Source organism: Rhodamnia argentea, chromosome 8 (assembly GCF_020921035.1).
Source record: "Rhodamnia argentea isolate NSW1041297 chromosome 8, ASM2092103v1, whole genome shotgun sequence".
NCBI classification, from domain to species: Eukaryota; Viridiplantae; Streptophyta; class Magnoliopsida; order Myrtales; family Myrtaceae; genus Rhodamnia; species Rhodamnia argentea.
Genome location: NC_063157.1, coordinates 11,446,130 through 11,459,894, shown reverse-complemented (window position 1 = coordinate 11,459,894; position 13,765 = coordinate 11,446,130). Strand labels below are relative to the sequence as shown.

General features: G+C 40.4%; 2 protein-coding genes across 9 annotated transcripts; both read right to left on the bottom strand.

The window, feature by feature from the left end:
- Window positions 1-1,088: 1,088 nt before the first annotated feature.
- LOC115745452 lies at window positions 1,089-6,175 on the bottom strand. Of its 8 annotated transcripts, none has more exons than XM_030681010.2 (9): window positions 5,783-6,175; window positions 5,379-5,486; window positions 4,364-4,528; window positions 3,568-3,639; window positions 3,402-3,469; window positions 3,118-3,268; window positions 1,850-1,930; window positions 1,710-1,766; window positions 1,089-1,471 (listed from the first exon to the last, which is right to left on the bottom strand). In XM_030681010.2, exons 2-9 carry the CDS (start codon window positions 5,415-5,417, stop codon window positions 1,424-1,426), a joined length of 681 nt encoding a protein of 226 aa, XP_030536870.1. In that variant the 5' UTR covers window positions 5,418-5,486; window positions 5,783-6,175; the 3' UTR covers window positions 1,089-1,423. The 8 variants fall into 8 exon arrangements, 7 of the variants coding, with proteins under 7 accessions (XP_030536870.1, XP_048140473.1, XP_048140475.1 ...); XM_048284516.1 differs by having other exon boundaries at window positions 4,364-4,679; window positions 5,379-5,430; window positions 5,784-6,175; XM_048284518.1 differs by having other exon boundaries at window positions 4,364-4,670; window positions 5,379-5,430; window positions 5,784-6,175.
- Window positions 6,176-6,559: 384 nt separating this feature from the next.
- LOC115745328 (protein PIN-LIKES 2-like) lies at window positions 6,560-8,567 on the bottom strand. Its single transcript, XM_030680812.2, has one exon. It carries the CDS (start codon window positions 8,205-8,207, stop codon window positions 6,843-6,845), a length of 1,365 nt encoding a protein of 454 aa, XP_030536672.1. The 5' UTR covers window positions 8,208-8,567; the 3' UTR covers window positions 6,560-6,842.
- Window positions 8,568-13,765: the final 5,198 nt, after the last annotated feature.

Sequence of the window (13,765 nt, the reverse complement as noted above, 5' to 3'; positions counted from 1 at the left end):
TCAATTCCCTCGTCCCCGGTCCAATTAAATGCAAAATTCAATGCATGCTAGAATCAAATATGAAAATTAAATTAATTATTTTTTGTAGGAATTAAAATTAATTCCTGATTTCTTTTGCAAATTAATGACTGAAAAATTTAGTCAAAATTTAGGTGTCAACACAACTCATTTGTCAATGCTTATTGTCAAAGAGGATTAGTACGAGCAACTCTATACGTGAGGCACGCGAAAAAAAGCAATAGGAGAAATCACAGCCAACGCTGGTCACGGTCAGTAATGATGTGGCAGGGTGATGTAGTGGCTAAGAAACCATCTTTTATGGTTTGGTTTCAACATTTTTAAAACCAAACTGAATTGCGAAATCGAAGCGCCTATTACCTATAGCCAATTTTGATCATACGCAAGTGAACTAGCCTCTCCTTTTTAAAATAATAAGAGAACAAAAAAACGATTTGGTTCCTAACAACAATTCGGCTAGATTTGATTTCGTTTTTCGTTTCGCGCATGTTAATGCTGTTTACTTAGATTTAACGTCCTAAACTCAATAATAGATAGTAGGTGTGTGATTGCCTAATAAGCTATAGGACTTCATAAAGCCATTTATATTAGGAAACTTAGTTTAAAAATATGTGTACATCTCGTCGAAGTAGCTGATATGAACACAGCAGCCCATGAGCACAACATTTATTCAAGAAATCTTACAAAGTATGAGTACGTGAGTGGGGTACTAGAAAAAGAATGATGCAGATGAAATCACTGCATTCTTCGTCTGCAAATACTACGAACTTCTCATGGAATGACAGATTGTGGACACATTTATCAGCGACCAAGCCAAGTTTCTGTATTATATTCTGAAGTTTGTAAAATAAGGGTTTTGATGGTTGCACGAAATACACATGCTTCGATCGTATGGATCGAAACATTACCATTTCGAAGCGTCCGCATTCCGGATGAAACTTTCCTAAGGTTTGATTCTAATTTTCTTTCCCAATACCGGCTTCAAGTATGTACGATCACTTTAGTCTCCACATGTTTTTGTTACGATCCGTTGAATTCTAGTTCCTTTAATCTCGACATTTCGGTTTCAACTAGTTTGCAAATGTAGTGCTCTTGATTGAGTTTCCTGCTATGCCAGCGCTGAGTTCATTAGCACATTCAACTGTCGAAGTAGACAGAAGGGAGGGAATTAATATTTACATTCTCCTGTGACCGCGATTCTTTCCCCAGTATGTATTTGTCCGAATGTTGCTGTTCTCATTCTTGAATCCAAGGATTCTGCGGCCGTGACAGGGTGTCGTTAGAATCTCAACAGTAACATTAGACAGCCGAGTTATTACCAGCAGTTCCTTGTCCTCATTTCAACTGAGAGAGGTAGCCGCTCTTATCATCGGACGTGGATAAATCTTGGGAGAGGTTGCATCTGTCACAACTCGTTTTCTTCATCGCTCGTCTCCAGCGACATGTGAGGAACCTAAAGAACAAAAATATTGGATAAATTTATGTGGTGACTGGTTATTGTGAAGACAAGCAGAGCATTACTCGCACGTATGGTGCCTCTACGTCGGGCAGTTTTATTTCCAAATCATAAGCAGCAGCAAGGAATCAAACAGTGACATACTACTCAAAATTTCTCTCTAGAACTTGACGCATAGAGCCATTCTATGATGGAATAATGGCTACGAGAAATCGAATAATAATCATCTAGTGACCTGTTGATGTCGACGCTGGATGGCAGAAAATACTTTGGCCATAATGAACACAAGTACCTGCGATCAGAAGTAACATGTCAGCACTTCGTTTATATCATCAATTTTATGTTAGAAGAAACAATTCTTCTGACAAGCCTCACCGTGAACAATGTCAGCAAGTAATCTCCGGCTCCAATAAGCACAATTGGTAAAGTTTGCTTCAGGACTAGAAGAACCATAAACTGTCAAACAGCAAAAAAGTAACTTCTTTGGCTCAATACCGTTGTTTCAACAAGGCCAGGAGAAAATGTTTCAATCCCCTTATCCTAGCTTAAATAGGAGAAAATAGGAGAAAGATTGTAGATGGATATGCCCAGCCTGTTCTTGGTAAAATTAATTCATAAAATGCAGGAAATCAAATAACTAGATATCATAGATGTGCAACAGTAACTTCCATGACTTGCACCAATGTTTGTAAGATCAAGTAAGGGGGGAATTATCAGTTGAACTGGTACTGTACTTGACTCTAAATAACGCAGATTCCTTCGTATGGCAACTTCTGAATGAGAAAGAAGAAACACTTACTTGAATAAGAAGTAAGAGCAAACGGGACTAAGAAACATGAACAGCTTTAAAGAAGTGTGCAATTTAAGGCCAACTAGAGTTCCTGTGGAATATGATCCACCTCCAATAAACATATAGCGATATTCATTGGAGCATAAACGGTTTTCAGTGTAAAGCTTCAGCTTGAATACCTCCTCAGAAGAATGGTAGACAACTGTTGGAATATAATTGAGGCAGTAATAATTAGGGAATACGTGGACATATCAATGAGAAGCTTGAAGAACAGACGAGGGGACAGCGAAAGAGCTGGATGAGCAGATAGTCTGCTGAAACAATATTCTGTTGCTCAACCGGAAACAGAAGTTCTATGAGATACATTGAAAGATACCACGTGTGCACAGTTTGAACAAGACTACGTAAGATTTGGATACGGCTCATGAACAGATTGAGGTCAGGCCCAGAATTCATCTACGAGCCACTCTACAACAATGTTAACGACTTGTCTGCTATATATGTTCCTTTTGGTCTATTTTACCATATATGAAAAATAAAAAATCCATCCGTGTTGTAAGTAACAAAATGAAAGTCAAGACTGCCCGCGAAATTGTGATGAGTTCTTCAATACAAATTCAATAAGAACCATGTTTCCTGCCAGAAATATCGGCATCATTATTTCCTGCTAATTCTATTCAAGTATACATTTGTATAATGGACTACATGAGATGGTATGAGTGTGTGTCTACGTGGAGGTACAAGTGTATTCCTGCACATGTCCATGCACGAGAGAGAGAGAGAGAGAGAGAGAGAGAGAGAGAGAGAGAGAGAGAGAGAGAGAGAGAGAGAGAGAGAGAGAGAGAGAGAGTACAATTACGGTAACTATGCGGAAGCACATCAACCCCCCAGGAGATGTAGTTGAGTAATCCTCAAAGTCAGTGTCTGAAAAATCATTATCAGAAGAAACCGTTGCTACATAACGTGGATCGAGCAGATCCCTTCTGGTGATATCCCAATTATCCCTGAAAAGATACGCTTAACATATATTAAACAGTCTACCGGTAATACTGGAATTCCGAATTTGCTAGACTTAAGAACAACCATTGGAGGAAACATAAAATTTTAGTCAGGCATAGAAACATTTAGATATGATACCTGAAGCTCAACGGAAGACTTCCAAGCGGGAATAGAGGAGGTGGTGCTGTATAGTTAGGTGTGAATTGCTACAGTCTCATGGAATTTGTAATCACTTTCTTTAATTAGATAAACTCTTGAGACTTTTCTTTACATAAATCACAAGTACGGATAAGAAAGAGCCAACCTGGCAGCAAATCTCACAGGTGGTGTCACCCTTCTCGCTGCACCATCTCTGGACACAGTCACGGTGAGCATACTGAAAATAACCAGAAAAGGCATAGTTTAATTGAAGCTGGAGTATTGCAGAAGGAAATTCAATATGAAAAAGGGAAATCATAAGACTCCTGTTGCGCTGATTAGTTACAGATGCTGAATTGTATAGTACAGAAGGAGAAAAAAGGTACAACTTCACAAAGTTACTCTCTCTTAACCATTCAGACACCGGAAAAAAGAAGCCATGATCACACGACGTATGAAACTATGGGTGTAATGCATATACCAAGTGTTGGATATTATTCCAGGACTGAATCTCAAGAAGTAATCTCCATTAGTCAAGAGTAAAACATCAGTGTAGTTAGAGATGAGCATCTAGTTGTGCAGAACATTTGCCAAGCAGAAAAGAAAGAAGAGCAGAACATCCACAAAACCTAAGTCCATTCTGTTCTTATGTGTGGTATACATTGTTGGAACAGTCCCATACTTCACTATGTTGTTGTTTGCATCTTTTCTTTCATCCAAATGCTTCATATTACTTGTTCAGTCTCCAATATAAACCATGGCCGGCCCACACAACCACTACAAAGTGAAATCGCAAAGCTCAATTCAGTGAACTATGGCTTTAGTGATCAACTTAACAGATTTTTCAGTTTGTGCTCCTAACAAAGTCACCAGAGGACCTAACCACCAGATCGCTCAAAAGTGTACTAAAACATCCAAAAAGGTGGACATCTCTGCAATCTGCAAATCGAACTGCATCTGACCTTCAAGCTGCCGCAGCATGAACACGGTGTTTCCATATTTAAGTGTTCATCCTCATCATGGCAAATCCTACACTGCACCAACTCCCTCGGAGTGCAGAGGATCGACATGTTCATCTCGCTAGTAGAAATATCGGCCATAGATTCTTTACTTGGAGACATTAACACCTGTGGAATCCTGTCCTCACTCTCAATAGCAGCTTCTAAGGTAGAGTCAGTAGTTAAACGATTCACGAGCAACACAATATGGTCCCCCATCCCTAAAAAGCTGTCCCCCACAAATGGATCATCTAGATTGAAGCAGAACCTTCTGAACCAACTTGAAAGAGACAAAACCTCAGTGAGCTCCCCGAATCAGAATATCGCATATTCAGCATCATTATGAAGTGCGAAAGAGGAACAGCTTATGGTAAGTAGGCACCATGTCTGGAGGACACAGCAATTTGGTCATAGAAACAGATCTCAAACAAATGAAGAGAAGTTTCTGCTAGGCATCTTTTCAGGACATCGACCACTACTGTTTCTGTTTGCACAATCAAGATCATTCTGTGAGGTGAGCTGGATCATTACAATATGACGCAAAATTTGAAAAGCATTTATGGAAGCTGAATTATATACAGACCAATAACGAGCAAACCGATGTAAGTATGATAATCTGTTTGATGGTTCTTCAGAAGTTAAATGGTCTGGAGCAAGCGCTAAACAGTAAGGAATATGATACGAATGAACGCAACGACCTATACGTTTCCCATTATTAAGCCAATACAAAACAACCACCAACACGTTTCCCATTATTAAGCCAATCCAAAACAACACCACATAAAAAGCATTGAGCAATGGTCAAGCTCCAAAGTACTACAAGGACCACAGAGAATGCGCTACTGGGACATCGACGGGTACGGACACATTAAATGTACAGCAATCTAACTTAGTATTGATGCCGCGTGAAAAATGGAAAAACTACCATCAAAGCAAAACATGAACGAGTAGTACAGAAAAAGATCAACAGTGGATTTACCTCACACATCTGGATTCTGGAAGAGTGACCCATCTTCATTATGCCTTAAACTTCTGCCTCACACATCTGAATTCTGGAATGGCGACCCATCTTCATTATGCCTTAAACCTTCATGGAAGAAGGAGCAAAAAACAGAAAAAAGAATCCAAATGAGACCAAGGTAAGAGGGAAAAAAAATGAAGGAAAAAATGCAACAAAGGGCAGATATTGAAAGCAAGAAACGAGGCTGAATCTAGAAAAGAAAATCGAAAAGGACGGAAAAGAGAACAAGAAAGCTGCGAAGCAACCCACTATTTCATCCCCACCCCAGATATTCACACAAACCCAAGCTCTGCACTTAAAATGAATGCACGAGAGAGAGAGAGAGAGAGAGAGAGAGAGAGAGCCAGAGAGAAGCAACCTGCGAAAAGCTAAATTGATATAGGAATGGTTCTGATCAACACGCGAGGAAGATCGAATGCGCAAGAAAAAGACGCTTCTTGCGGGAAAGGGAACAGGGTGTCCGCAACATGAAGAAAACAAGCAACTTTTCACTCTCTCTTTCCCTTCCCTTCCCTTCCTTCCTTCGATGCCACCGTCTTTATCTCGCAACAAAGAAAGAGATGGAGTGTCCGTCCCAATTATCGCATACCCATCTCCTGAAACCATGGCCGCTATGCTCGTGCTCAGGTGATTCTCGCGACGTCTTTGTTAAAAATGCGTTTTGAATGAATCTCTCTTCCTCTGCGCGTGTTCGGGTTGATTCGCGAGCAGAAGAGGGAGAGTTGGAGAGGGAAAGGTGATAGGAAGGAGATTCTACTCGCGCTTTCTTCCTCGAGTGGGGGAATCCTGTCTCTCGGGATTAGCCCGGACCGGCCCGATTCCGCTCGGTTCAATTCGGTAACGGGCCAAGAGGCAAACGCTTCTTTGTGGTTCGGGATTTATCCAGGACTTTTTGTTAGTAGGGACAAATCCAAAAATTTTATCTATTCAAAACAGCCAATGCAGCATTTTTGTAATTGATAAAATAGAGAGTGAAATTCCACTTGCGAACTCAATTCCACACAATAGTTATTGTAAACAATACCCACGTGATCATTTCTCTTTTCATTGACTCTGCATATTCAGTGATAGAGAGTCGAGTCGAGTGGAGCTCGACCATTTCGCTTTTCCATTTGAGTCGAGCTCGAGCAGAGATTTTATCACTAGATTGACTTTTGAGTCGTGTTTCAAGCGCTGAATATACTAATTGAGGAATTCGAGCATGGCATCATATTTGTTCCACTCGACTCGATTACATCTCTAGCTACTAAAATGCATCTTTTGGATTGAGAATTGAAAGATTTATAGAAAGTAAAGAGTTGCAATCTTCCAAACCCAAACAAAGAATATTGGCACCACATGCCTGTGGAATTACATCAACTGAATCGGGCAATATCAAGAAGCCGAGATGAACAAAAACCAACTGAGCTCGGGGCCAACATCTCAACTGGAAGACAGAAGCCACTTGAAGTAGACAGTCAGGTACACGGACAGAGAGATCAAAGCAAACACATGCTGCCAGAAGAGAAGTGCCGAGGCCTCGCTCACGGCATAGCCCCTCAGGCTCGCAATCGCCCCGAGCAAGATGGCGCTCGGCGTCGTGTACTGCAGCAGGAGCACGAACTTGTACAGCTCCTCCCCAGCCATCAACAAGCCCCATCTATCGGCCAAGAGTACTACACCAATGCCCAGCAGGGGAAGCACCAACAGCCGGGCCACCATGATCCCAATCGTGGTGCGGAGGCCAAGCCTTGACTCATTGGGGCCCTCGGCGAGCATTCCCCCGAGGACAAGCATCGCCGAGGGCACCATCGCGCCTGCCATGATGTCCAAACTGTCTGTGAGGAAGCCAAGCACTGGGTTGTCTCCGAAGCATAAGTCCTTGAGCATAGGAATCATCCCTACAAATATAGCTAATATAGATGCTATGATTGCGGGTTGAAGGATGTGGTGAATCGGGGTCTTCTCGGCGACGATTCTGATCTTCCTAATCACCTTCGGCTCAGCTAAGCACCTCACCGACTTTGGGCTGCTTTCGCCACCGACCTCTGACATATCGGATTCCGGAAGTGTGGTGTGCGAAAAGCCCGATATGCTATTGAAGAGCCTTGCAATGAAGGGTGTCTTGCAATGCTCGGTCTCTTTATCTTCAATTCCAGGCCATTCGGCTTCGACTAGGAGAGGCCTGCTTAGTTCACTCGTGAGCGCGTCCCCATTGATTAACGGTCTATCCAAATCTTCTTCAGTTATTTCCTGGATCTCGACTTCATCATGGCCGACGACCTCGTAGAACTCCAGCGGTGGCTCCATCATGTGGTACACGAGGGTATAGACCAACAAGACCGACACCCACTGCGAGAAAGAGACGTAGGCCACAGCGGGGCCGTAGCATTCCGGACCGAACGGGTTCTCCACATTGTGGCAGACTGACGAAACGACCGCGAGAGGAAGGTTGCCCGTGTTCCCGAACGCTGTCATGATCACAGTGAATCGGAAGAACTCGGGTGGCGGCCGGCATATCAGCGCGACCACGAACCCCAGGACGCACCCGATGGCGGTGCTCACCACGATGTTCACGGGAATGAACCACCACCGGACGATGCTCTTGTACGAAGTGCAGGGGCCGAGGTGGGTGAAGATCAAGCAGGGCAAGAACAGAGCGAACACGAGCTTGCTGAGCAGCCTGAAGGTGGACTTCGGGGCGATTTTGAATCTCGGGTGAGCGAGGAGGAGACCGATCAGGGCTATGGTGAGGAGCTTCAACAATGGCAGCACCGCATTGAGCACGTCGTGCGACCCAGAATTCATGGTCTCGCGCAGTGAGGTCGAGAGATTGGCCCGTCTCTTAAGACTTCCTCTGTATGAGAAGACTTCGAGATTCAGAAGGAAACTTCCTCGAAATGTTGAGTTTCACGAGTCTGACATTCAGAAAACGCCACTGGGCTTTCACTTGTGGCAGATCATGGAGGAGGAGGAAGAACAGAGTGGGATCGGGAAACTCAGAAGAACTCGACGTGGGGATTTCAGAATATTCCGGGAAATTTCTGGGACTGAGCAAGAAATGGAGGTCCACTCGTCAGGCCTCCGACATTGTTAGCAAGAACAGAGTCAGGGGCGGAGGTACTTGGTTGGTGATGGCGAGGAACAGAAGAACCCAATTTGAAAGGCTTAGTGAAGAACAAAATTAGATGAGTGACTCGCGTTATGTTAACACGTATTTAAAAGGGGGTGGATCGTAAATAAGTTGTTTTAAATTTTAAAAATAAGCTTAAGTTGATTATAAATATGTTATCTAACTATTTTAAGTGAGTTGATAAACAGGTCATTCTTTAATTTTTTTTAATTATTTTGATAATTTTGTATTTTCTTTTTCCTTTTTTTTTTCCTGCGACATCCCCCTGTCATAGGCTAGGGCTGGCGACCCACGTCTGTGACTTGTCGCCCCTGGCCGGACTTAGAAGGAAAAGAAACAATTTGAATTTATTTATTATTTATTTTATTAAGTATAATAATTGTCTGCAATGTTATGGCAATATAATTTTTTTTAATAATTGTCCATAATGTTTTAGCAATATAATTTTTTTAAAATTTATAAAAAAAAATAAATTTTCATAGATTTGATTAAATATTAAATTAATTTAGCAATATGGGTCGGACCGGGTATGGTCGAGAAATTTACATTATAATAAGTGAGTCATAAACAAGTTATATGGGTCAATGGCTCGACTAGACGCGGCCGGTTCGGTGGAACCGCCTGTTCCGGTTCGGGAACCGGCCGTGAAAAATGGCGGTTCCGGTTCCGAACCGGAACCGGCGGTTCCGGGCCGGTTTCGGTTCCGCTTCGGAACCGCCGGTTCATTCCGATTCATTTTTAATAATAATTTTTAAAATAATAAATAATAAAATAAATATAATAAATTATAAATTATAAAATACAATTAAATTGTACATTGTAATAAAATATGGGAAAAAAAAAAAGAAGGAATGGGCTTGAACTTAATGAATTATCATTAAGCGACCTACATATCTTCTTGGGGATAGAAGAATCAAAGCCCATGTAGTTCTTTTTACCTTTGAGAACCCCAACTTACCTCATCGTCAATCGTCGCTACCCGTTGTGGTACCCGTGGCGGTGGTATCTCCAACATCATCGCTAAAAAATTCGTGTTCACGATCTAACTCTTGGTGTCGATATTTCGCCCTCGTCCAATCGCCGACACAAGCTTGAGCTTCCACAGAGTCCGGGCTTAATCTTGAACGGCGAGAGTCCAAAATTAATCCTCCAGAACTAAATGCTTGTTCAACTGCAACCGTTGAAGAAGGGGTTGCTAATATTTGACGAGCGATGAGGGCGAGAACTGGATACTCGATTTGGTGACTCTTCCACCACTTCAGGATTTCGAAATCCGTACTATGTTCCGCATCACGAAACTCAAATTGAGTGGTTAAATATTTTTCTAATTCAGAAATATTACCTGTTGCCCCTTTTTATTTTTTTTGCCTACTCTTAAGCATATTATACCCTCTACTAAGTGAACTACCACATTCGCTACGTGAGGCAAGTAGATTGTAAAGATCCGGAATCACTTAAACCATATCTACTACAAAATTCTCCATATAATGCTACTATAGATTCTTTAACATGTCCTAATATATTTAAAATATCTATTGAATCATCCAAATGTAAACAATCATGATAATACACATTCAAATAATCTTGTAAACCGTCTAATTTAATACGTGGATCAAAAACAATACCAACTAAATAGACAAGAGGAATTTGCAAATAATAATGCAACCATTTTTCTCGCATTACTAAAATAGTTTGACCTAATTCGGTATCTTTTTCATATTCACTAAAAACACTACTAATATTAACACACTCTATTAAAAATAAATGCGTTGTAGGATAATAAATACCAGATAAAGTCTTAGTAGCATCATTAAAAATTTTCAAAATATCTAAAATTTTCTTGCAAACGTCCCAATGTTGAGGAAGTAAAGTAATTTCGGGAATATTTTGTGAAATAAACATACATAATAAATCTTTATATTCAAAAGTTTGCCGAAGCAACTCGTACGTAGAATTCCAACGAGTCGGAATATCTTTTGGAAATCTTCTTGGCCTTCTCCCATTTTGTTTACAAAATTTTCCCCATGATTTCATACATTGGGGACGACTCCATAAAAATTTAATTGCACTTTTTATTGGGGCGAGAGAAGTGTCAAGAGTTCGTAAACCATTTTGTACACATAAATTTAAAACATGACAAGCACATCTAATGTGAAAAAATTGTCCGCCAAAAGTGGGTTTGCAAATATTTTCTAATTCGGGAATAGAAGCGGTATTTGCGGCGGCATTATCAAAACCAATTGAAAATACTTTATTTATTAAATTATATTCTTCTAAAACTTGCCTAATTATTCTATAAATATTATGAGCCGAATGGCTTTCATCAAAAACTCGGAATGCAATAAGTCTTTTTGAATCATCCAATTGTCATCTATCCAATGACACGTGACACCCATATAAGAATGAATTTGCCAAGGATCACTCCAAATATCGCTACCTATATGCACACGTCCATTGAATTCCGCAAAAAATTTTGCTAAAGATTTTTTTCCTTTTTTATAAAGATGAAAAACTTCCCGTTTAAGAGTATTTTTTGGAATAGTTGGCGCTATGGAACCAACGCAGTATTTATCAAATATTTCATATTAAAATTTTCACCAAGTATTAAACGGAGCATGATCAAGGGCAACATATTCACCTAATGTTTGTTTATAAAGTGCTTCAGTGAAACGAAATAAAGGATGAGGCTTAGAAGTGGCGTACCCGGAAATTTGTTGTTGCGTATTGTCGATCCTCGCTTGCGTTGGATGTTTTTTCGTCAAATGCCGACGGAATGTTCCGTAACCGTCTCCTTTCGTGAATTTATAAGTTTGCGAACAATATTTACATTTTACATTATACTTACCTTCGACTTCATCACGTACCTTGTCGAAGTGTAGCCACAAGTCCGATGTATTATCTCGGCCCTTCCGTTCCGGCTCATTTGCCGTTGACGTTTCTTCGACACCGGTGGGAGGATGAAGACTTTCTTGTGTTGGGATGTGCTCGACGTTCGGAATCGGGACATAGTTGATATTATCGTCGTCGTCTTCCCAACTTGCATACTCACGAGGATCGTATTCATGAAAGGGATAGTCGGAATCTCCCATAGCCATCTTGCCCTTGTCGGCATTTCTGCTTCCACTTGCCATTTTTTGAGAGAATTGATCGGGATTGAGAGAATTGGGAGAATTTGAACGATTTGAGAGGATTTCGAGAGAGAATTCGAGAGATTGTTCGGAGAATTTGTGACAAAAATGAAAGGGGAAGCATATGTATTTATAGGCAAGAATCAATTTTTTTTTTTTATTATTTTTTTTTTAAAAAAAAGAAAAGCAACGGCCAATTTGGCCGTTGCACGTTGGCAACGGCCCAAAGCGGGCGCGGCCGCGGGGGGGAGGGGGGCCGGGCGAGAGCCCAACGGCTCTCTCGCCCGGCCCACCATCTTTTTTTTTTTTTTTTTTTTGCGGTTGGAACCGGCCCGGAACCGCCGGTTCCGGGCCGGTTCCGGGTTGGAACCGTGGGCCCGGTCAACGGGCCGGTTCCGGGCCCACGGGCCCAAATGGCACTCACTAGGCTCGACCCACACTTTTGATAGGTCTAGATTAAAGACAAAGTCTATTCAGTTAGCCACGAGATGCAGATGAGCCGATTGTTTGTGTGTTTATCAAAAAATTAATCCTGCCGCTCAATTAATGTTTTTTGGAATTGGGTTCCTAAACTATGACCTTTCCGTTGAGTTGGTCCTTCCGTCAAATTTGTGAACGGAAGTACCAACGTGGCAGACCATGTTGGCATGCTCCTCCAATATATGAAATTTTACGGAAAAAAAAAATTTCTCCATTCAAATCAACCACCCACGCTTTGATAAAGCAATATTGTTCTGGACCATGTTGATTTCTCGATACGAGGCTACCGAACTTGCACCATTTCAGAAAAGACCATCAAACGAGTGGATTGGATCAAGTCGAAAATGGTCCGACCCAAATAAACACGTTTAATCTATTTTGACTCATTTCCATGCAACGCGAATCTAGTAACCCATATCCGATCGGGCTCATATTCCTAAAATACTTACATATTTAATGCAATATAGGGAAACTCATATCAAAACCGAGGTGAAAGTGCAAAGTGAGTGAGGGTGAGAGAGAATGAAAAGAGAGTGATAGAGATCGATTGAGTCTAACTAAGATGTAAACCCATTTATAGCACATTTGTGACACATCTAACACTCATGTTTAAATCAATTTATGACCTATTTATTGAAAATAACCAACCTATATAACAACCCAATATGTTATATATGATTTGTTTTTTTTTTGTCAAAATATATGACTTAAGAAATGGGTTTACGACCCATTTTGACACGTCTATATCGAAGGGAGAAAAAGAATACTCAAATATATTCAAATTTGATTGCAACAATAATCCATCAATCTCCAATTTTTTCTCTCTCTAGATCAAATTAAAGATTTAACAGTAATTTATCGCCCCTAGCACGTGAAACTACTCTTTTTTCTCAGGGATATTCTAACCCTAATTTTCGCAAGACGCCATTAAAATATCTTCTTCTTGTTTTTTTGTCTCTATCCTATGTTTTGCTGTGTTCTGTCAGATGTTCCATGTTGCAACTAAAGTGATATATTCCTATCTTTCGGTCTTCTGCCCAGAAGAATGAAAAGAAAAATAAAATAAAATAAAAGAGCTATTTTTTTTAATTATTGCCAAAATAGATAAAATAAAATAATAAACATCTTTTCTGGTCAGGCATACAAGTAAGTTTGTCTCTTCGGTACTCTCTAATAAACATTTTAATCAAGGTCAGGAAATTTCTGAAAAATGAGACTTTTTTGTGACTAACTCCCTTAGATAATTCATTAAATACTAAATAGCCCATGTAGTTTCTCACGCGTCATAGGACGTAAATTCTCAGTTATGTTTGTTATTTGAGAATGTTTCGAATTGTTGCATCAATGAAGATCAAAGTGTGAAACATAATCGATCATGTCGAGTATAAATGCTCCCCAACTCGTTTCTGTTTACACTTAGCTACACTCTATAGTGTATTCGTACATATTTTTTCTTTCCGTGGGCAATATATCCATATTTCATCCAGGTAAAAATTTTGGCGCGATTTCGAATTTTGAACAGGTCCGCGTTTCTCTCTGTGTAATTTCAGGAAAATTATGAATAATTAAGTATAAGTAGAACTATAATATTCAGAAATTGTAATTTACTGAGGGTTTCTAAATTA

What these genes read in the sequence shown, in the direction of transcription:
- LOC115745452 (XM_048284516.1), bottom strand. Translation starts at nt 4,618, where the DNA reads ATGGGGGACCATATTGTGTTGCTCGTGAATCGTTTAACTACTGACTCT. An exon ending in CATGCTGCGGCAGCTTGAAG is followed by an intron (nt 3,640 to 4,363) that starts GTCAGATGCAGT and finishes GGTTATTTTCAG; the next exon opens with TATGCTCACCGTGACTGTGT. An exon ending in TCCGCATAGTTACCGTAATT is followed by an intron (nt 1,931 to 3,117) that starts GTACTCTCTCTC and finishes GCTGTTTGACAG; the next exon opens with TTTATGGTTCTTCTAGTCCT.
- LOC115745328 (XM_030680812.2), bottom strand. Translation starts at nt 8,207, where the DNA reads ATGAATTCTGGGTCGCACGACGTGCTCAATGCGGTGCTGCCATTGTTG.